We start from the raw sequence: 23,530 nt of genomic DNA on the forward strand, positions 1-23,530 counted from the left end.
ACAAAGTGGGTCTGGGCTCTGGGGGGGCTCCTGAGGGCTGCTCCCACAATTGTCCATCGGAAAAAAGGGGCTGAGTGGGTTCTTTGGGGTCTCTGGAGCACAGCCCAGCCCCAGGAGGTCTCCTCATCCCTGTCAGGAGATCTCACCCCCGTCAGCCGCTCTCCTGCCACGCATGGGATGGTCCACTTCCACCCCTGAAGATAAGGGCAGCCAAGAATCCCGTTTTTTCTTATTTCCTGGAAAACCCTGCCAGGTTTATGCTCCTCCATCCCGCTGCCTCCCACGCCAGCGCGGTGCCAGCCCTGGAGCCCGGCCAGGACGAGCCCCAAACAGCCCCACCACGGGCCAAAGCTTCCCGGGAAGGCGAGAGGGAGGCACCATTCCCAGGCAGGAGCCAGCAGCCCCAGGGCAAGTGATTCCCGGGTCACCATTCCGGGTTTAAGCCCTGATTTAGGCACCCAAATCCATGGCCTGGGCTGGAAGGAGCCACCATCACCCATCGGATCAAGGGCAAGGAGAGGATCCAACCTCTGACGGCCGCTTATCCCTGACCCCGTGAGGGAGAGCACCACCTCCGGGATGCCAGGGACACGGGATGGGGATTTGGTAGCCACACACAGGGCGAAGCTGGCCCCCTGCCCCCGGGGGGTGGCCGGGGGAGCCGATGGCAAGCGGATTTTCTGGCTGCTCTCCGCCTCCTCCCGGCAAGCGGAGCCGATGGGGAGCAGCAGATGTGGGGCAGCCCCACGGAGGAGCAGCAGATGGAGGGGAGGTGATAAAACATCTCCTGCGGGCGGGAGGAGGAGGAGGAGAGGGGGAGCAGAGCAGCGGGGATGAAGGCAGGGGGGAAGCTCCCGTGTCTCCCCACCAGAGACGGGGCTCGGAGCCGGCAGCTTCGGCAGGAGGAGGCTGAGCAGGCGCCTCCGGCTGCGATTTGGGATAAAAAACACCCCAAAACCTCATCGTGCTTCTCACCGGAGGCTCTTTGTGAGTAACCGGCCACCCCCATCGTCTCTGCGGAGGACGGACGTGTCACCCCCTCCATTGGAGAGCGGGGAGCGACCGGCTCAGCCCAGGAACTGCTTATCCTGCTCTGCAACGGCACCGGCAGCTCCTCTCTCCAGCTGCACCACGAAACACCCTCCACCGACAGATCCAGGACCTCTGATGCCCAACCATCCCACCCCCACACCCCCCGGAGCCCCGGCATCGCTCCTCCAGAGCCCGACCGCCCCCCGCAGAAGCCCCCGCCGAGGACCGGGCAAGACCGTCGCCGCTAAAAAAAAAGCCTCCTGTAAAAGGTGAAGCCGTTTCCCCTGCGGGTTCTTACCTCCTTCCTCCACTTGAGCTCGCAGAAGACCCTCTCGAAGCACTCGTGCATGTAGTTGAACTGTGAAGGGAAAGCGGGGTCCCTCAGAGGGGCCCCAGGAGCCCCCCTGGCCCCCAGCCCAGGCTGGCACCTGTCCCCAGCCCCGGGCTCGCCGTGCTGCGGGCTCCTCCTCGTGGCCACCAACCCTGCATCTCCTCCCACCCCAAAACCTGCACCACGGGGATGCTCCTCCAGCTTCCAGAGGGAAAACTGGGAGGGGGTTTTCCTTCCCAGAGCTGCCAAGAAGAGGGGTGCTTACGTAAGGGGTGAAGATTTTAACCCATCGGGGTTTCTTCTCTCCTCGTGCGTATTCGAAACAAAAGGCCATTCCCTCTTCGTCCGTGTCCCACCGCTGCATCTCGTCCCATTCGAATGCTATTACCTGGTTCTGGAGGAAGAGGAGACCCGGGTGAGGCTGAAGGACAGCGAGGAAGAGGAGGGTTTTGGGCAGCTCAGGTGGAATAAGCAAAGCCAAAAGGGAAGGAGGACACCCCGGACAGAGAGACCCGCTCCAGGGACGGGAATGAGCTGGGGAAAGGACACGGGGGACAGGAACGGGCCAGGAAAAGGCCATGGGAGATGGTCACCAACACCCACGGAGCAGCCAGGTAAACCCCTGCCCTCCCCCTGCCCCAAAAACCCGCTGCCAAAATCCCCCCAGCAGCAGCCCTGAGCCCCCAGAGCTCCGGGGACACGGCCCTGGTGCTCTGCCCTGACGGCAAAGCCAAGGAGGTGGCCAGGGGTTCAGCTCAGACCCCCCGGGACCCCCCCATCTTTACCTCCAGCTGCCCCTCCTCTGTGCAGGCGTGGAGTTTAAAGTGCTTAATGCTGATGGCTGTGATGACGTGTCCCTTCCGCCGCGAGTCGCAGGAGCAGTGGGGGAAGATGATCTCGTTGTAGCCCTCGCACGTCCGTAACATGTTTAAATACTGCCAGGAGAGATTTTGGGGGGGGGGTCAGCAGGCTGGGAGGAGGGGAAGGGGACCCCCACATCCTCCTGTGTCCCACACAGCCCCTCGCACCCCCTGGTGCTCATCACCCCCCTGGAAATCCCTGGGTTTATGCCAGCCCAGGAAGGCAGGACCCCCTCCGAAGGACCCCCAGTGCTGGGGGAAGGAAGGGGACCCTTCAGTGGCTCCATTCCCCTCCCCAAACCCCAGATCCATCCATGAACATGGAGCTCCTCGCAGCCTCCAACGCCAAGAGCCCTTCCCAGGGGAGCTGGTGCCCCCAGGAGGGGCACGGACCTGGGCAAGGGGTTAGAGCAGCCCTGGGACCCAGAGCCATCCTCATCCTCGCTAGGGGCTGAAGGTGAGACCAGAAAAAGAGGCTGTGGGGCCAGACGTGGGATCTGGGTTTCTCAGAGTCCCTCGATGCCAATGCTACAACTCATGAAAAGGTCCCAAAGAGGTATTTTTGGCTTTTTCTTTCCTTGGGGGACGCCGGAGAAGCGCCAGGAGCTCAGAGTCACCGCTCGGGAGCCAGGAGCTTCCCCAGGGACCCGCTGCTCCAGAGCCCCACCATCTCCTGCTGCAGGAGAGAGGTTCAGGCCGGGCAGAACCACAACAAAGACCCAAGTGACTTTTTAAGGGAGGAGAAAACCACGTCCAGAGCGGAGGAAAGGGCCAAATCCCTCAGGCAGGACCCTCAAGGGAAGGAGGCAGAGGACGAAGCACTTTGACTTCACAGGCTCTTCGGGACGTTGTCATCTTGACCTCCTGCTGGAGCACGGCCCTGTACCTGCTGTGGGTGTGTTTATATATCTATATCTATATATATTTATGCTGGGATATGTATTTCCAAAGATCCAGATCTTTCCCTGGTCGTTACAAAGCCAACGAGAGGAGCAGAAACCAACTGGCCACGGGATAACCCCCGGGAGGAAGCGTCTATTTGCCAACCCTTATCGTTAGTTAACAATTAACCTTCCTGACCTAGCATTTAGGGTCACCCTCCCCAGGCAGTGCCCCCACTGGGAACCCCCCACCTCAGCCCAATTTGGGGGAGAGGTGTGAGCAGGGTCGAGAGGGGCACCCCAAGGCCATGGCTCCCCGAGAAGGCAGTTGGGGGGCAGGAAAAGGGCATCCCAAAAGAGTGGGGACCAGCAGCAACCCGGGAAGTCATTTACAAGTGAGGTTCTCACACTGTTTGATCCTCCATCTGGCAGAAGAGCCCAGGGCATCTCCCCACGCCGGGCAGGACCACCCCGTCCCACTGAGCCCCCAGTGCCCTAAAAGGCAGAAAATCCCTGACCAGGGAGCGAGCTCCGACACGGGATCTGCAGTTTGGGAAGATTTCTGATGGGCAGAAGGAAACCGCGGCACCGAGGGGGCAACGACTGGCCCCAGGAGCAGGCCAGGAGCCTCCCCTGCCCCGGCTGGCCCAGCACCACCATCTCGGGGGCAGGAGGAGACCTTTGCCTCCCAGTTCCTGGGAAGGAAGAGCCGTCCCCGACGGGCCATGCGTGAAGGATTTCTGCCCCACACGTTGAACACCTCACCCTGTGACAGTGGCAATAACCCACCGGGTCTTATCACTGCCTGGGCTGGAGCTGAGTCAAGGGGTGATGTTGCCAAGGACAGTGTCCCACCATGCTAGGAACAAGGTGGGGGTTTGGTTGGAGCAGCAGCCAACCCTCAGGTACGACCCGGTCCCACACCGGCCATTCCCTCCCTCACCAAGCCCACAGTTCTCCTCCATTAAAGCTTTCCAAGAAAAATGGGTTTTCCAGGGCTGTGTGCATGGAATGGTTTGGGTGGGAAGGACCTTAAAGATCATCTCCTTCCACCCCCTGCCCTGGGCAGGGCCACCTCCCACCAGCCCAGGTTGCTCCAAGCCCCCTCCAACCTGGCCTTGAACCCCTCCAGGGATGGGGCATCCACAGCTTCTCTGGGCAACCTGGGCCAGGGTCTCTGTTCCAGACGTTGGGGAGAAGGAAGAGGCCAGGCAGGACAACTCACCATAACCATCTTTCTCTGCTCACACAGCTTCTGTAACTGGTAGGACTTCTCCTCCGCTTTGATGTAGCCTTTCTTGACATCATCAACAGCCTGAAGAGAAAAAGGGAAAGGAAACCCCGGAGGGTCAGAGCAGAGGACTCTCCGCTGAGTCACCACGCTCTGCTGGCCCCGAGGCTGCTCTCAATAGCCACCCAGAAGGTGACCCATGTCCCTGCAGGATGGGGAGCCTCAAAGAGCTGGTTCTTTGCGCTCCCTGACTCCTGCCACGAGCCTCTGAGCGCCTCGGGGAGCGTATGGATGTGAAAGAACATCCCCTGGGAAAAGAGGATAGATCTGGAAATGCTGGAATCCTCCAGGGATGGGTGAGGACGGGCTGGAAGGACCTTTCCACCCCCAACAGGGCAGCGCTGGCTCTTACCTTCCTGTCTGCTGGAGCCTTGGCATGAAAACGTGCTTCTCCTTCAGGACCGAGCAGGTTCACAGCCCCCCATTTCACAGCCCCCCCTTTCTCTCCCCACCAAGGAGTCCTGCCCCCGGCACAAAGCGGCCTGTAAAGCTGCCACCCAGGAAAGATCCAGCCCAGGGGATCAAAGAAATTTGACAACTACTATTTTCATTCTGATTTGTACCAGAAGAGGCTCAGTTCACCATCAATTCACCCCACCAAGGACCCTGAAGTTACCCAGGCAGGACTGGCCTCAAGTTCACACTCTGTAGCCACAGGACACTCTGGGAGCCGGGTCCTCGTGTCCTCTTACCTCCAGTAAAAAAACTACAGCCCTCGGGCCCCCACCTGATGGAAGAAGTAGGTGACCGCCAGGTCGTTGTCGTTGAGAAGAACCTCCTCCTCTGTAGTGAAGAGCCATTTTCGGATGGTCAGGCACGTCCCCGGCACCGCCGAGGTGTAGTTCTGCACGTAGAGTTTGTGGGGGAATTCATTGGGAGCCAGTTTGCGCACTGGGAAAAGGAAGCACAAGATGGGGGGGGTCAGGGCAGAGCCCCCCAAGGCATCGCCCAGGAGTGGAGACCAACATGGGTGATGCCACCGGCCGGGCTCAGCCCCCAGCTCTGCTCCAGGGCTCTTCTTTCTCCTTCCTGACCAAATCCAGCTTTTTCCTGTGCCTCCTTCCACAGTGTCAGACACGCTGGTCCCTCACGGAGGTGCTCGGGTAGAAATTGGGGTGAGACTGAGCTCCCCTTGGCTGGAGAGCCCAGCACAGCACCCCCCTCCACACACAGTGAGGTCCATCCTGCTTAGGACCACGGTGTCCTGGACCTACGTGCTGCCCCCACGGCATGGGGGGGACTGGAAAAGGTCCCTCCCAGAGCAGCCAGGCCACCAGCAAGCCCCCCATGAGACATTTATTGGGTTCAAATCTGCCTTTCCCAGCTACGACGAAGAAAAAAAGGCAAGTGCCAGGACGTCCCCCTCCACCCTACGGTCACTGTCTCGCTGCAGATGGAGCTTACAGCTTCCAGAGACACTCAATGGAGCGTAACCAGACAGGGATGAATGTTCACCGTGTCCAGAAGGCACGAGCCATAAAGGTGAACTGGAGTTTGTGCTTCCCAGTGCAGCTGGAGGAGTGGAGCACCCACAGGAACTGGGAATTAACAGCTCCCGTTAGAGCCTGGCACCCTAAAACCTTCCTGAGTGGGTCCCTGCCAGTCGGGCACCCCGGCCCGAGGCTCCTGCACAGCCCATCCTCGAAACACAGTCCCCCTCCAGCCCCATCTTCCCTCCCCGTGTCCGTGTCCCATCCGGGAATCCCCAAAAAGCGACCCCAAGCCAGGTGGCAGAGGCAGTTCTGCGGATCTTGGCTGCCCCAGGGGTCAGCATCTCAACGCAAACCCGGCCCGTTCTGACAGATGAGTCATTTTAGGAAGGTTTTAAGCAGCTAAAAATTGCCCCCTGCCATTCAGCCAGAATCTCGTGAGCGTGAGGAAGGGCCCTAGAAACCCCCAGTCTGCCCTAATGATGGGAGCAGTTTGGGGTGCAGGGAGATGATGACACAGAGACGGGGGTACCCGCCTGGGAATGAGAAATACTCGGCTTAAAACCCTTAAAACCCAGCACAGGGTGAAAAATAAAACACAAACCAACCACTAGACCTATTCTGTGGCACGACCACTGGGTTTTGGCCTCTGTACAGCTTCAGCAAAGCTGAGGGAAACCCAGGATGGGGAGAGCAGGAGACCCCGCTGGAGGGAGGGCAATTACTTCAGCACCAAAACCATTGCCCAGAATCCCACAATCCGCCCTCAAACACCACCAGGATTTAACCACGGAAGGAGAGATGAGAGGCTACAAGGCAGCACGGCCCCTCCAGGGCTTGGCATCGCCCCACACCTACATGTGCCCCCCATCCTTTTCCATTCCAGCAAAGGGAAAAAGCCCCCCCCCAAGATGCTGCCCCCACCCTCCGGAGCCGGCTGCGCTGCAGTGACGCTGCCCACGTCCTCTGAGCTCCCCTACTTTGAACTAAAGTAAAAAAACATCTCTGGGTTTAACAAAAAGCTCCTCTCCTTGAACTGCTCAAGAAAAGGGAAAGTCGAGCGGCAGCTTAAAACAAAAAAAAGCCATCAAATTTCGAGGGCTCCTCGTTAGGAGACGCTGCCGTTCCTGCCCCGTCCCTCCCGGGTCCCTGAGCAGAGATAAGAGCTCAGCACCACGGGCTCTGTGAGCACTGGGGGGGATGAAAAGACTCACCAAAGGAGTGATTGATCACTTCAAACAAGGCGAAGTAGTTTGCGGTAATACTGTCCATTCCAACTTTGGCAGCCACAGCCTGAAGAGAAGGAAGGGGAAAAGCAGGTGAGCAACACCAGGAGCAGGAGCTGTTGGTCCCGTGTCAGGGCAAGGCTGGGTTATTCCGGGTTATTCCCAAGTATTCACTAATCTGGGTGCCAGTTGCCACGGAAAAAAATGAGTTTTTACTCTTCCAATCAAACCAGATATTTCCTTAAGCAAAGGCTTAGACTCTTCTGCTTTCACCTTCCTCTAAACTGCTCTAGATTTGACGTGCCACCACGGCTGACAATTAGGTCACCTCCTCTCCCCGTGCAGTGTGTGCCAGCAGAGGAGCACACAGCTCCCCGGGGAGTTCCTCTGGTCCTGCAGCCACAACTCAGGGCCTGGGTGCAGGCGACGTGGAAGGGGGTGTCCCAACCCCAGGAAGACACCCCGGATCCCACCGAGCCCCCCGGAGCCTGCTCTTCCGCAACCCCCCGGCTCCCTCGCTTGCGGCGACATTTTTAGTTCCCCTTTCAAACAAAGGTCTCCCCACACCATCTTAATCCCACCAACAGCCTCCGCTTGTCCTCCTGTGGTGCTGGCTGAGGTTCTTGTCCTTAGTTTTCCACTTAAAACACGAGCCTCCAGCCACTTGCAAACCCGCAGCCTGGCCAGAGGATTCCCCAAAGGGTCACTACCCCCAATATTCCTCCCCACGGGCACGGGGGGGCTGCTGGGGTGGCCACAGACACCTCTTGGATCCATCCCCAGCCCCTGTGAGCTGTAACACACGATCCGTCCAGCGCTCGGAGCCGCCCGCCAGCCCTCAGATATCATCAGTGGCAATTAATTCAGCGATGACTCCAACCTTGCAGCCAAAACGCTGCTCCAGCTCGGGGTTCTCCAGCCTCCTCATCCTCCCTGCCACCACGAAGAGGTGTCGCTGACACACTCACTCAAGGGGAGCGAGTGGGCACCCACGGGGTCTGGGGTAACGGCCGAAACGCGTTAAATCTTCCAGTTAAGGCAAAAAAAAAATAAAAGAAATGAAGCCGCTCACCTGGTAGACCTGGTCTGTGGTGCTGTTCTTTTTGACCCTGACGGTCACCGTGGTTATATCGGGCAGTGCCACCCGGAGCTCCACGTCCGAGACCCCGTTGTAGTTCTGGGGGAGGGAAGGGGAGAGGAGGGAGATCAGCATCACACAAGCTGAGCCCCTAGCCCTGTGGACTATTTATTGCCCTGCGCTGGCTAATTAGGGGTCACTTCTAACGACCAAAAGCGACCCCAAGCCAGGTGGCAGAGGCAGTTCTGCGGATCTTGGCTGCCCCAGGGGTCAGCATCTCAACGCAAACCCGGCCCGTTCTGACAGATGAGTCATTTTAGGAAGGTTTTAAGCAGCTAAAAATTGCCCCCTGCCATTCAGCCAGAATCTCGTGAGCGTGAGGAAGGGCCCTAGAAACCCCCAGTCTGCCCTAACGACGGGAGCAGTTTGGGGTGCAGGGAGATGGGGGTACCCGCCTGGGAACGAGAAATACTCGGCTTAAAACCCAGCACAGGGTGAAAAATAAAACACAAACCAACCACTAGACCTATTCTGTGGCACGACCACTGGGTTTTGGCCTCTGTACAGCTTCAGCAAAGCTGAGGGAAACCCAGGATGGGGAGAGCAGGAGACCCCGCTGGAGGGAGGGCAATTACTTCAGCACCAAAACCATTGCCCAGAATCCCACAATCCGCCCTCAAACACCACCAGGATTTAACCACGGAAGGAGAGATGAGAGGCTACAAGGCAGCACGGCCCCTCCAGGGCTTGGCATCGCCCCACACCTACATGTGCCCCCCATCCTTTTCCATTCCAGCAAAGGGAAAAAGCCCCCCCCCAAGATGCTGCCCCCACCCTCCGGAGCCGGCTGCGCTGCAGTGACGCTGCCCACGTCCTCTGAGCTCCCCTACTTTGAACTAAAGTAAAAAAACATCTCTGGGTTTAACAAAAAGCTCCTCTCCTTGAACTGCTCAAGAAAAGGGAAAGTTGAGCGGCAGCTTAAAACAAAAAAAAGCCATCAAATTTCGAGGGCTCCTCGTTAGGAGACGCTGCCGTTCCTGCCCCGTCCCTCCCGGGTCCCTGAGCAGAGATAAGAGCTCAGCACCACGGGCTCTGTGAGCACTGGGGGGGATGAAAAGACTCACCAAAGGAGTGATTGATCACTTCAAACAAGGCGAAGTAGTTTGCGGTAATACTGTCCATTCCAACTTTGGCAGCCACAGCCTGAAGAGAAGGAAGGGGAAAAGGGGGTGAGCAACAGCAGGAGCAGGAGCTGTTGGTCCCGTGTCAGGGCAAGGCTGGGTTATTCCGGGTTATTCCCAAGTATTCACTAATCTGGGTGCCAGTTGCCACGGAAAAAAATGAGTTTTTACTCTTCCAATCAAACCAGATATTTCCTTAAGCAAAGGCTTAGACTCTTCTGCTTTCACCTTCCTCTAAACTGCTCTAGATTTGACGTGCCACCACGGCTGACAATTAGGTCACCTCCTCTCCCCGTGCAGTGTGTGCCAGCAGAGGAAAAGCAGGTGAGCAACACCAGGAGCAGGAGCTGTTGGTCCCGTGTCAGGGCAAGGCTGGGTTATTCCGGGTTATTCCCAAGTATTCACTAATCTGGGTGCCAGTTGCCACGGAAAAAAATGAGTTTTTACTCTTCCAATCAAACCAGATATTTCCTTAAGCAAAGGCTTAGACTCTTCTGCTTTCACCTTCCTCTAAACTGCTCTAGATTTGACGTGCCACCACGGCTGACAATTAGGTCACCTCCTCTCCCCGTGCAGTGTGTGCCAGCAGAGGAGCACACAGCTCCCCGGGGAGTTCCTCTGGTCCTGCAGCCACAACTCAGGGCCTGGGTGCAGGCGACGTGGAAGGGGGTGTCCCAACCCCAGGAAGACACCCCGGATCCCACCGAGCCCCCCGGAGCCTGCTCTTCCGCAACCCCCCGGCTCCCTCGCTTGCGGCGACATTTTTAGTTCCCCTTTCAAACAAAGGTCTCCCCACACCATCTTAATCCCACCAACAGCCTCCGCTTGTCCTCCTGTGGTGCTGGCTGAGGTTCTTGTCCTTAGTTTTCCACTTAAAACACAAGCCTCCAGCCACTTGCAAACCCGCAGCCTGGCCAGAGGATTCCCCAAAGGGTCACTACCCCCAATATTCCTCCCCACGGGCACGGGGGGGCTGCTGGGGTGGCCACAGACACCTCTTGGATCCATCCCCAGCCCCTGTGAGCTGTAACACACGATCCGTCAGCGCTCGGAGCCGCCCGCCAGCCCTCAGATATCATCAGTGGCAATTAATTCAGCGATGACTCCAACCTTGCAGCCAAAACGCTGCTTCAGCTCGGGGCTCTCCAGCCTCCTCATCCTCCCTGCCACCACGAAGAGGTGTCGCTGACACACTCACTCAAGGGGAGCGAGTGGGCACCCACGGGGTCTGGGGTAACGGCCCAAACGCGTTAAATCTTCCAGTTAAGGCAAAAAAAAAATAAAAGAAATGAAGCCGCTCACCTGGTAGACCTGGTCTGTGGTGCTGTTCTTTTTGACCCTGACGGTCACCGTGGTTATATCGGGCAGTGCCACCCGGAGCTCCACGTCCGAGACCCCGTTGTAGTTCTGGGGGAGGGAAGGGGAGAGGAGGGAGATCAGCATCACACAAGCTGAGCCCCTAGCCCTGTGGACTATTTATTGCCCTGCGCTGGCTAATTAGGGGTCACTTCTAACGACCAGCTGGTCTGCAAGCCTGAAGAATCCCTTTCCAGAGACATTTCTGCTGGGAGACAGGACACTGAGCTCCAGCTCACGACGGGGTGGGATTCTCCATGGATCCACCAGCGAGGGGAGCCTCCGGGACACGGCAACGTATCTCGCTGCCAAAAGGTCGGGCAAAGAGCAAGAGTCGAAGGGCAAACAGCAGCTCCCTGGTTCCCCACGTGCAACAACAGGCAGCAAAGAGCAGCCTGGATTTTGTGCCACGGTTTTCTGCTCAACCAAGGCCGCTTTGGGTGGGGGGGAGAATCATAGAATCATTGAGGTTGGAAGAGACCCTTGGGCTCATCGAGTCCAACCATCTCCCCTACTCTCCAAAGTCCTCCCCTACACCATGTCCCTCAGCACTGCATCTAAACGGCCCTTAAACACAGCCAGGGATGGGGCCTCCCCCCCCTCCCTGGGCAGCCTGTTCCAACGCCCGACCACTCTTTGGGTGAAAAATTCCTTCCTCATGTTCAATTTGAACCTCCCCTGTTGGAGCTTGAAGCCGTTCCCTCTCGTTCTGTCACTAATGACCTGTGAGAAGAGACCAGCACCAACCTCTCTACAGTGTCCTTTCAAGTAGTTGTAGAGAGTGATGAGGTCTCCCCTCAGCCTCCTCTTCCTCACACTAAACAGTCCCAACTCCCTCATACGATTTGTTTTCCAGCCCCCTCACTAGTTTCGTCACCCTCCTCTGCTCTCGCTCCAGCACCTCGAGATCTCTCTTGGATTGAGGTGCCCAAAACTGGACACAACACTGGACACTGGGAGGAACCTCTCTGCCCCCTGATCTGCTTTCACGGCGCCCGTAAGGAGGCAGAGCCCCAGCCCCGACCTGCCTACCTCGTCCGACTCCGAGAGGAACTCCTGCATGATGTCACTCTCCCCGATGACGCGTATGGAACACACTGTGGGACAGAGAGCAGGTTGGTGGGGGGGTCCAGGGAAAGGGGGAGACCCCCCCCCAACTCCCAGCACCGTCCCAAAGGCGACAGGGAAATAATTAACAGTCTTTTCCGCAGGCAGCGTGAAAGGAGGGTGGTGTCTCCAGCCTGGAAAAACCTTCCAAAAAGCAGCGTTTTCCAGGCTGTATCAGGTCTCCCGGGCACAGGGACTGCTCCGGCCCAAATTCCTTACGATAACGAAGGGGGGTGCTGAGTGACCCCCCCCGAGATACCCCCCGAGGGTGAAATAACACCCCAGGACAGAGAGCCCAGAGCAGGCTGAGACCACGCTTAAAAAAAAAAGCAGGCAAGGATTTCATAAATAGTGCTTTTGCCTCTCAAAAAAATAGTTATTCCAGAAGGATTGAAACTATTTGGGGATTTAGGCCAAGTTGAGCAAAGTTTGGACTCAGACTGTACTGCGTTGCCTCTAAGATGCAGCCGGTCTGGCCCTTCCTCCAGCTGGGGACTGAGGATGAGGATGGACGAGCTGGGCAAGGCTGAGATATCGCAGGTCGGGCAAAACCTGACCCACATCCAACACCCGGGAAGAGGGGGCTTTGCTCCTGGGGCTGGGAAAGGGAAGAGGCTGGGAATCTCCTGGGATAACGGGGCAGCCCAGGACGAGGGGTCACTGCTCCCCAAATCCCACCTGCAGCCTCTTCACCACAAAGAGAGGGGTCAGACCCTCCAGCCAGGAGCCCCAACACGGGGACAAGGCTTTTCCATCGCCCACACTCGACCCAAAGGAACCTCCTGCTGCAGGAATTGGTTCCAATTAACCAGAACCTCCAATTAACCACAAACGAGCTCAGACCGCACCGGCTGGGCCTGATGAGAACGGCCTCAAGCATGGCTTTCTCCCTGCTCCAAAGCCTCCCTCCTCTTCCTCCTCCCTGTGCTTCCTCCTCTCCAAGATTACCGGCAAAAAGACACCAGAAATAAAAGCTCGTTGTGCGTTAAAAAAACTAATTATACATTTTGTTGCTGGGAGTGCGCTGCGAGCCGGTAACGTGGGCATCGCTAAAGCGAGTCCAAGCTCCCTCTCACCACTCCAGCCCGAAAATCCAACCCAGACACAAACGAGCTCCTCTCCCCCCACGGGTAATAAATCCCCGTGAGGTTTTGGGGCACCCATGGAATCACAGAATCACAGAATCTTAGTGGTGGGTAATAAATCCCCGTGAGGTTTTGGGGTGCCCGTGGAATCACAGAATCACAGAATCTTAGTGGTTGGAAGGGACCTCTGAGATCATCGAGTCCAACCACAAAAAAAAACAAACAAACAAACAAACAAACAAAAAAAAACACACCACCAACCAACCAAACAACACCAGCTCCCACCACCTAAACACACAACAACAACCTTCAACCAAAAAACCATCACCCACCCACACAGCACCCCACCACAAACCAGTCATCTTGGGCACTAGAGCATGCCCTGAAGAACCATGTCTACACGTTTCTTAAATACCTCCAGGGATGGTGACTCCACCACCTCCCTGGGCAGCCCATACTTCAGACCATTTCCTCTGGTCTTGTCGTTCGTCCTTTGGGAGAAGAGGCCAACACCTGCCCCTCAACACCCTCCTGTCACAAGTTGTAGAGGGTGATGAGGTCTCCCCTCAGCCTCCTCTTCTCCAAACTGAGGGGTGTCCCCCCAGGAAGGCGGCGCAGAGCTCCCAGCTGGGTACCTTTCTCCAGGTACTCCTCCAGGCCTCGCCGCCGGCTGTCCAGCTGCTGCTCCGACAGGGAGAAGGGCCATTTCCCGGGGAGCCGGGGGAAGGTGAAGTTGGCGAATTCCCGTTTCAGGTTCTGGTGCAGGATGGCAAACTCCCGGTACCGCTTGGAGCAGAGCTGGCGACCCGCCATGTAAACGTTGTAGACCTGCAGGGAGGAGAAGGGGCTCAGCGAGGTGGGAAGAGCTTCCCAAAATCCATTCCGGCACAGCCCAAACCCTTCCCGGACCCAAGAGTAAATAAGGAGGGTTTGAACCAGAATGAGAAACTGGTATGAACTGTTAAATACATCCCTGCTGACCCCTGGGATGTCCCAGCTACCACCTCCGTCCCACAGCAGCAGGATCAGCACCAGTTCAAGGCTCCTTTCTACTCCTGAAGGAGAGGAAAAACACCCCTTCAAAGGGCAAAGTGCTCCACTGAACCCACAGCTTTTGCCTTAAAAAGCAGCAGGAGTTCAACCCATCCAGCGTCGCCTCGGGAGAAGGAGAATGCTCCCAACAATAAGCAGCTCTGCAGGGGAAGAATGACCCCCCTTGTGCCGTGTCCCCGTCTCCACCAGTCGCTGACTGAAACTGGGAGCCAGCTGGGGCTCGGGTATAGGCTCTGCTGGACCCCGTGGCAAGCTCAGAGGACCAGTGGCCAGGCTCTGCTGGACCCCGTGGCAAGCTCAGAGGACTAGTGGCCAGGCTCTGCTGGACCCCGTGGCAAGCTCAGAGGACTAGTGGCCAGGCTCTGCTGGACCCCGTGGCAAGCTCAGAGGACTAGTGGCCAGGCTCTGCTGGACCCCGTGGCAAGCTCAGAGGACTAGTGGCCAGGCTCTGCTGGACCCCGTGGCAAGCTCAGAGGACTAGTGGCCAGGCTCTGCTGGACCCCGTGGCAAGCTCAGAGGACTAGTGGCCAGGCTCTGCTGGACCCCGTGGCAAGCTCAGAGGACTAGTGGCCAGGCTCTGCTGGACCCCGTGGCAAGCTCAGAGGACTAGTGGCCAGGCTCTGCTGGACCCCGTGGCAAGCTCAGAGGACTAGTGGCCAGGCTCTGCTGGACCCCGTGGCAAGCTCAGAGGACTAGTGGCCAGGCTCTGCTGGACCCCGTGGCAAGCTCAGAGGACTAGTGGCCAGGCTCTGCTGGACCCCGTGGCAAGCTCAGAGGACTAGTGGCCAGGCTCTGCTGGACCCCGTGGCAAGCTCAGAGGACTAGTGGCCAGGCTCTGCTGGACCCCGTGGCAAGCTCAGAGGACTAGTGGCCAGGCTCTGCTGGACCCCGTGGCAAGCTCAGAGGACTAGTGGCCAGGCTCTGCTGGACCCCGTGGCAAGCTCAGAGGACTAGTGGCCAGGCTCTGCTGGACCCCGTGGCAAGCTCAGAGGACTAGTGGCCAGGCTCTGCTGGACCCCATGGCAAGCTCAGAGCAGTGACCAGGCTCTGCTGGTGCTCCTGGCACACTGGGAGCAGTGGCCAGTGGCCAGCGTAGGGTGCTGGAGGTCGGGGTGACCCAGACGGACGCTGGGTTTGCAAACTGCCATCACCCCCCAGGCAGGTGAGGAAGAGGAAGCAGAAGAGCTCGGCGAGGCTTGAAAACACCCCAAGTGCTGCAAGAGGAAAGAGTGTCTTTGTCCAGCCCGTTGGGGGTCCCTTCTCCAAACCCAGCCAGAGCCCACCACCCCCACCGAGCCAGAGCCCATCTGAAGCCTCAGAAGACACATCCTCCTCAGGCCCCTGGATGACAGATGACAATATCTGGGCAAGGACTCCCGGCCTCCCCAGTAAAGGCAACAGGAGAGGCAGGAAACCCAAAGGAAAAGGACTTCCCACAGCTATTTCCCCCGACGCTCCCTGAAGGGAGATGGAAGGGAAAAGAAACTGCTGAACTTCAAGGCATCCGCTGACTTTGCTTTTACACCTCTCAGGGATGTCCTTAAGGCTTGGTGGAGAGCAGGAGGTACGAATACCAACTCATACCAACAGAATAACTTCCTTTTTAACCTTCAGGAGAGACCACGCTATTCCACATTCGTAATAAAAAGGTTTCCCAGCGCATAGGAAGTAGCCAGAAAAGAATAACCGAGGACAGGAAGAGTGAGGACGGGAGCATCTAAATAAACCAGCATCAAAACCAGTCAATAACAAATTAACCTGGCCCCATCCTGAAGACACCAACGGTCACGAACACAAGGACCGTGCCGGCCCGGGCCACAGACACGTCCCAAAAACCCTATCCCAGGTGGTACCAACCACAAACTTCTCGCCGTTCTGCTCCACGTGCTTGTAGGTGGGGATGGAGATGGGCACGGCCTGTTTCTCCGTGTAGTCGTAGAAGGACTGGCCCAAGGAGTCGTCGCCGGGGTCCAGGTTGTCGGCCTCGTGGGGAGGCACCGACAGCACCGTCAGGATCAGCTCCTTCTCCCCGGCGCGGATCAGGTCCACCACCTGCTTGTGCGTTGCTCCTTCCACATTCACCCCGTTCCTGCCGAGGGGAAAAGCAGAAAAGCTGTCAGAAAAGCAGAATTGGCCACAGAAGCCCCCAACCCACGACCCCCCCACACCTCTGCTCCCCTTGGAAGCCCCTCCAGCCCCGACCGCTCTGCTCTAAACCCCACTTATTTTTCCCTATCGATGGTTTCTCTCGTTATCAGTTACTGACTTGTGTTCAATGAATTCAGACACAACTAAAACTTCTTCAAGGCTCATCCACCCCCTTGGATATTTAAGGCTGGTTCTGCAGTTTTCACCATTTCTCAGTGGTACCACACGCCACGGTCGCACCCAGAAAGCGAGGCTTTTGCCGTCAGCAAGACAACCACAGAATTGGGGAAGAAAACCCCGAACACACCAAACTCACTTCTCTGCCAGGACAGAGCCCATCTCTGGAGCATCCACAGCTCCAAAGCGTAAGGGAATTTCCCTGAACACGAACTGAAGCTCCAGGTGAAGAGGGATGGGGAAGTGGGGAAGGAGACTCTGGGAATTACAGCGGGTTACGCTTGAAATATCGTCAGGCTGCGGTTCAGAAAGCTCCTGCTGCAAAAAAACCCCATGCTGGGGGGCAGAGCAGAGCTGTGTTTGCTCCGTAATGAATTTTAAAGCCTCTTGGAGGCCGAGTATCTCCAAAGCAGAAGGCTGAAGACAACGAGGTGCGGGTGGACACGGTTCCCCGGCTGGAAGGGGGACGAGCTGCTGAAATACCCACTTGTGCCCCCAAAACCCCGCCAGCACGGTGTGGGAAACATCTCCCCCCCCAGCCCAGGAACCCAGGGACACCCATGGGGGAGTGTTCCCCACAGGAACCGCTGGCAAAGGCCGGGGGACCCCGAGGAGGAAGCACAGAGACAACCCCCCCCCTGCCACGCTGAGCCGAACAAGCAAGATCCCCCAGACACGGGGAAGAACATTTCACTTCTCCCATCCGCACACCAAATGACTCATTTTCTGCAAAGATTTCTTAAAATTCCCCAGCTCTCTGTCTGTCAGGAGATGACAAGGAAATTCACTGGGAGGAAGCCCGCAGTGAGCTTCCTGGAGACGAAGAGCCCGCGGCCTGCCTTTGTGCTGCCTCCAGGCAAAGCCCTAACCCAGCCGACAAACCGCCCCGAGAAAAGCACCCCAAAAACCACCCGGGTCATCGTTAAGGCTTTGGGTTTTAGCCCACGCTGCCAGAGGGGCCACCACCCAGCTCTGCAGCCCGGGTGAGAGCAGCAAAACCCAAGTGCAACAAGCAGAGCTCTATCCATCCGGCAAAACCAGGAGCATCTTCCAGCTCCTGATGCTCGGCCCCAAGCACATCTGGCCCCTAAAATTCAATATATCACACCAAGCAGCTCCCTGAACTCCTCCTCCTTCTCTAAAACCCCAGTTCTTCCCCAACATCCAGCTGTGGGAGAGGTTTTGGCCTCTGCAGCCTGGGTGAGAGCAGCAAAACCCAAGTGGAACAAGCAGAGCTCTATCCGTCAGCAAAACCAGGAGCATCTTCCAGCTCCTGATGCTCGGCCCCAAGCACATCTGGCCCCTAAAATTCAATATATCACACCAAGCAGCTCCCTGAACTCCTCCTTCTGCTCTAAAACCCCAGTTCTTCCCCAACATCCAGCCGTGGGAGAGGTTTTGGGCGCGGGGCTGAGACAGGAGCGGTGGTGACAGGTCGCTCCCCGCTCCGAGGAGGGCTGAGGGAGGAAGAAGAGCGATGAAGATGAGCTCCAGCGACAAGGGCAGCCACGGGGGGGATCAGCAGCTCCTTGCACGGGAGAGGTGCTGGGAATAAAGACGAGGAGCTAATGAGCTTACAGGGCACGGCGCCGCGGGGCGGCATCTCCCAGCTCGTCCTGCAGAAAATCCAACCATCCCGGGCTGCTCGGCCGGGGACGGGGCAGCATCTCCCCATTTCTGATCACCCCAGAGAGAGGAAACCAGCTTTCCTCTTCCACGCCGAGAAACCCAGCCTCACACCAACATTATTCCAAACAGATTTAAAAGAAAAATCCCAGAAAGACACCAAGAAGTGCAATTGGAACGACCTTTCCCGTCTCTCACGCGGGAGGGACATGGAGGAGGCTGGATAATGGTCATTTCACAACATTTTAAGGAAGTTTGAATGTGCCTGTGGGTATCGAGGGGCTCTGCTCCGGCAAACAGCGCGACTGCCGTTCCCCAGCTCCCATCACCAGCCACTCCTCCCGAATTCACACTCCTGGAACTCCCTGGAAGCAAAGAGTGTTAACCTTTCAGAAGGTTAAAAACTAAATAGTGCCTAAAAGCAAACAAGGGCTGACTCAGCAGGGGGAAATATTAGTCCTGCTGAAAAAGGGATGATGTTTTGGGCGCTTGTGAGACCGAACCCGTGTGGAGTCCTCTCTAGAAGCTCAGGAGCAGTGAGTTGCACTCAGCAAGAGGAGACGGGATCTGGGTCAAGGCCTCCTCGGCGTCCCCTGCCCTGAACTATGAGAAAACCACCCCAAAAAGCCCAGCGACCGAGGCTGCCGGACCACGAGCCCTGGCGCTCGCACGGAGCTGGGCTTTTAAGCGTAACCTTTTCTGCCCGACATCAAAGCGACGATTCTTATCTGTGCCTTTCTGCAGACCCAGATTCTCCTCCGCCTGCCGACGGCCGCGTCCCAGCCTCCCGCAGCGGCTCCGCTCTCCCAACCGCCCTCCTTCAGCGAGGACCCTGCAGAACCACAGCCTGAAAGCCACCGTCAGGAGATGCTCCTCCGGCGGCGCCCTGAGCTCCAGCCCTTCAAAAAAAGGGCAAAAAAAGATCCCAGTCCCACCAGCAGCCCAGGATCTGGGGCTTCACGAGGCTCTCGATGCCGTTTCCATCTGCAGCTGCCACTTTGCAAGGGCGGGATTGAATCCCACTAAAACAAAACTCTTCCCCTGCCCTTGTGTTTCATCCGTCGCTGCTTCCCCCTGTGTCCGGGAAGCGAGGATGGGAAAGGATGGGTCAGCAAAAAGCCACCACAACTCGCCAGGGACCAACATCCAGCACCAACGTCCCCACCAGGAGCCGTTTCCAGCGAGCCCACGGGGACTGACCCATCAGCTTCAATATTCTGAAGGGACCAAAGCAGGAGCAGAGGGCACAGGAGGTGGAAAAAGGGGTTTAAATCCCTCCTGCCTCAGCCATCGCACACACAGAGCTGCTGAAACACACGGCAGGAGCCTTAAACCCGGGGAGATAAAAGGGCTCGTGTGCTTCCCTAATTGTGCGCTTAATGGGAAACCCAGCACACGAGGGTTCTTCATTTACCCACCGCTGGCATCTCTCGAGAAAGAAAGAGAGACAACATTTGCAGTTTTTTGCTCCGAGAGCCGGACTGAGCACGCGGAGCCAGCGCAGTCGGGAGACCCCAGTTACTCCCAGCCCTCATCTACAGCCTTCATGGGGAAAATCCACTCCCCTCTGGCAGCCCCGCTCGTAAGAGGGGAAAAGAGATGCCAACCCACTGGAAAATGCCCCCAACATGGGTGGGAAAGCGAGGGATGGAGCCTGGAAAGGTTGGGGATGATTGCTCGGGGAGGATGTGGTGGAGATGTGTCCATCAGCAGGACACACCGAGGCAGATCCACCCGGCCCTCGCTGGAGCAGAACCAGCTTTTCCCCTCCCCAGGCCGATACACAAAACTAGACTTTAGACCAAGGAGAGATAAAGAGTTTAATCTCCCGAGGGAAATGCCTCCTGCCCCGCGAGGGTCAGGGAGAGGCTGACTCCAGTGGGGGTTACTCCATCGGGACCCACACTGAGGGGCACGACGACACCTTCCCCGGCAGCAGCCGGTGCCGTGACTGTTTCGGATGATTTTTGGGTGCAGGAATGAATGATGGAGACCCATTTTTCTGGTACAGCCCCCCCCTGCCCTCCCAATCTCACCCAGATGGGACCAGGTTTCCACCCCACACAGTTCAATAAGGTGGGGAACAAACCCCTTTCTTCATCCGTGCAATCATTTCTGAGCGAGCTCCCCTGCAAACGGAGCAAACGCCAGCGAGATCCTCTTCCCTGTCAAGATTAGTTATGATTGTCATTCAGGGTGATAATCAAGAACTAAATTAGCTTTCATTGTCTGTCTCCAATGCCCTCGACACCCACAAACAGGCAGGCAGCTAAGGAGATTAGAGAGCACGCCACGGCCGCGCTGCAAACCCCACCGCGGAAAGCTGGATCTGGGAGCGGGGTGAGGAGGAGGAGGATGGGGAGAAAGGGCAGAATAAACCCTTCAGACAACACCCCAAACAACCCTCGGTCTCCCCCAAACACCCTTCGGCCTCAGAGGAGGACGGGGGAGCGGGTTGTGTTCCTCCACCCTGTCCAGGGAAACCACACGCACGTTAGAGCATCTGGACCCTCAACCCAGCAGGGATGGGGGGTCTCTCTGGGTCTTCCAGCCCCACACACGTCCCCCGAGTGAGGTGGGGAATGGACGTGGGGGGACAGACCCCACAGAGGAGTCACCACGTGCTGAACACTCTGCAGCAACAGGAAACCCACCAAGGCCACGCAGTGGAAGAATCTCAGAGTCTCAGGCTTGTGCTCCAAAAAAACGCTCAACCAGCCCCAGTTTGGGGCACAACCAGCCCAATTGGAGCTCAATGAACCCCCCTGGAGCTCAGAGATGTGGGGTGCTGGTGGGTGAGAACCTCAACATGGAGCTGTTGGAGCGGGGCCAGAGGAGGCCCCAGAGATGCTGGGAGGGGGGGGCTGAGAGAGTTGGGGGGGTTCAGCCTGGAGAAAGCTCCAGGGAGACCTTGGAGCCCCTTCCAGTCCCTCAAGGGGCTCCAGGAAAGCTGGGGAGGGACTCTGGATGAGGGAGCGGAGCCGCAGGAGAAGAGGGAATGGTTTTAAACTAAAAAAGGGTAGATTCAGGCTAGATATAAAGAAGAACTTGTTTGGTGTGAGGGTGGTGAGAGCCTGGCCCAGGTTGCCCAGAGAAGCTGTGGCTGCCCCATCCCTGGAGGGGTTCAAGGGCAGGTTGGAGGGGACTTGGAGCAACCTGGTCTGGTGGGAGGTGGCCCTGCCCAGGGCAGGGGGGCTGGAACTTGATGATCTTTGAGGTCCCTTCCCACCCAAACCATTCCATGATCCTACGATCTGCAGAGACACCGAGCAGCTCCTCCCAACGCCCCACTCCAGACCCTCTTCACCGTGACCACCAAACCCACCGGGGGGGTCCCTGGGGCGGACAAACCGGGGGCCGTGCCGGGACGACGGCGTCGGACGTGCCCCCGAGCCTCCCGGGGAACACCACCCCCACCATTGTGCGCAGGGTGCTGCTGTGGAAAGGAAGGGAAATCAGAGCTATTTTTGGAGTCTTGTTTTATTGTTTTCTACTCCCGCTCACAACCCTGCGAGGGTTTTGACTCGCAGGAGCCGGGTTTTGACAGACCCGAGGGGAGAAGAAGCAGCGTCCTCTGGGCAGAGGGGGGGTCCTCAGGCTGCCAAAACGGGGCTGGTGCCAGGAGTATTTTGGGGCCGATCGATGCCGTCGGGGTAAGGAAAGCGAGAGCTGATAACGGAGAAGGGCGAGAGCCAAACTGGCAGCGCGACAAGAAGATCCACGGGCAAATTAAAAGCCGCTTCTCCCAGGAGATAAAGGAAGAGGAAATGCCCCGTCCTTTCAGCAGAAGCTGCCCTGGCGGCGGGGGGGCCACCAGCAAACACCCTCCTGCCCCCTCCTGAACCGCCGCTGTCTCTCAGCTCTTTCAGACTCCACCGTGTTGGTTTGGCGACAGAGCAAAGGTCGGGGGGACACGCCGGGGGCTGAACCCCAATTCCAGCCTCAAAACCCACCTCCCATTTCAAACAGGGGATTTTAAGCATCTTCCCCCCCCATCCCAGCAGGAGAATCCCAACACAGCCCCTCACGACACACACACAACATTCCCCCTCGCTCAACCAAGGCTCTTCTCTCAAGCAGATCCTCCAGGTGCAGAACGAACTCACCCCCTGAAACTGTTCTTCTGCACAGGAAAAGAATTTAAAAAAAAAGAAATAAATAAAATCAAAGCGTAAAGTATTTGGGTCACACGGGAAGGAGCCAAATCCCAACAGCCAGCTCCCTGCGGGGCACGGCCGGGCTCCGTAGCCACGGGCTACTCAGAGGAGCGCTGGCCCCAAAGCCGTGCCGCCGTCCTGCCCACACCGCAGCCTGCGAGGACTGGCAGCGAAGCGCTCCTGCTGCTGTGAATTCCCTGTAATTAATAAGTAATTGAACTTAACCAGCTCGGCACGAAGCGCGGATACGTCAGGATCAGGAGGCATCGGGCAGCGCCGGCCCCGAGAACCACAAAGCAAAGGGGAAGACGCTCGGAAAAAAACACCTCGACCGGCCGAAAACCCTCGAGGGAGGTTTAACTGGTGTCAGTCCCCAAAACGAGCTCAAAGTTTAAAGGTTTGGGGTTTTTTTGGGGGGGAGGGGGGCAGGAGGGGAGATCAGTTTCCACACAGCTGAAGCATTCCCAGGGAAAGGTGGTTTTGGGCTCACATTGTAATTCTTGCTGTGGAGAAACAGCTACTGCAGAGCCCTGGACACCCCGAGGTCCCAAAAATCAAACCCAAGAGTCTGGTCCCGTCCCACCCCATCCATTTCCACCTCTGGCACCTCCTGCCAAGACTTGTGGCTACCATGGGGGGGGAATTGGGCCACCAGCTCCAGAGAGCACCCCGCTCTCGCCCCAAAGGAGCCCCCTGCCCACCCCGGGGGGGTCTCTCCATCCCTCCAGCCCCCTCCTCACCCGGGATCTCTCCCAGGAACAGCATTTCTCCAGGAGCTCAGTGCCCCCCCCAGACAAATCCCCCACCTCAGCCACCCCCTCCCACCAGCCCCTTCCCGGCCGGGGGGGGACAGATCCAGGGACGAGGCTCCTACAAATATTTCTGCTGCTGAGGAGCCCTTCCTGCTCCACGATCCAAGGGATATCCCCAAAAAATAAAGGGGGTGGGGGAGGAGAATCTCCCAAGGGATGAGCTGCCAAAGGGGACCCCAGACTCACCCTCCCAACCCTCAACCCCTCCACACACCCCACAAAGAAGAGGATCCTCTAAATAACACCCTAAAAAATGAGTGTCTCACCTCTCCATCCCCAGAGCCCCCCCGGGGGGAAGACACAGCCCCACAGCTCCCTAAAACCCTCCATGAGAGGATGAAGGCAGCCCCCCCACCCCTCTCTGGATATAGGGGTCCCCAGGGATGAGAGACTGGCCTGACCCCCTCATAAGGGGTCCCCAAAGCCCCCAGTGAGGGGAGGCCAGCCCCCCATAAAGGCTCCCTTGCCCAGTCGCCCCAGTAAGAGAAGCCCCCCCAGACCAGGCCCCCTCACCAGGGGTCCCCAAAGCACCTGGGCAGCCAAATACAGCTCCTCAGAGGAACCTCCCCGGGGGACCCCCCCAAAGAGGGGGGAACAAACCAGCCCCCCCCAGCCTCCAGTGAGGTCCAGCCACCCCGAGAACCTCCCCACATCCCCACCGAGGGGCAGCCCCCCTGGCCCCCCATTACAGGCTCCCTC

At 57.8% G+C, this 23,530-nt stretch overlaps 1 protein-coding gene across 1 annotated transcript in view; it reads right to left on the minus strand.

The window, feature by feature from the left end:
- Positions 1-21,282, minus strand: part of SNX27 (sorting nexin family member 27) — a 42,583-nt gene extending 21,301 nt beyond the window's left edge. The window contains exons 1-13 of the mRNA XM_014960816.1: positions 21,214-21,282; positions 19,007-19,079; positions 18,557-18,761; positions 15,769-16,000; positions 13,494-13,686; positions 11,699-11,763; positions 10,613-10,717; positions 9,254-9,332; positions 5,123-5,286; positions 4,330-4,419; positions 2,149-2,298; positions 1,629-1,757; positions 1,331-1,390 (exon numbers count right to left, since the gene is read on the minus strand). Of these exons, the coding sequence (XP_014816302.1) occupies positions 1,331-1,390; positions 1,629-1,757; positions 2,149-2,298; positions 4,330-4,419; positions 5,123-5,286; positions 9,254-9,332; positions 10,613-10,717; positions 11,699-11,763; positions 13,494-13,686; positions 15,769-16,000; positions 18,557-18,761; positions 19,007-19,079; positions 21,214-21,282 (1,614 nt within the window). The remainder of the gene's footprint in view (positions 1-1,330; positions 1,391-1,628; positions 1,758-2,148; positions 2,299-4,329; positions 4,420-5,122; positions 5,287-9,253; positions 9,333-10,612; positions 10,718-11,698; positions 11,764-13,493; positions 13,687-15,768; positions 16,001-18,556; positions 18,762-19,006; positions 19,080-21,213) is intronic.
- Positions 21,283-23,530: the final 2,248 nt, after the last annotated feature.

Source organism: Calidris pugnax, unplaced genomic scaffold, assembly GCF_001431845.1.
Source record: "Calidris pugnax isolate Ruff unplaced genomic scaffold, ASM143184v1 scaffold469, whole genome shotgun sequence".
NCBI lineage: Eukaryota > Metazoa > Chordata > Aves > Charadriiformes > Scolopacidae > Calidris > Calidris pugnax.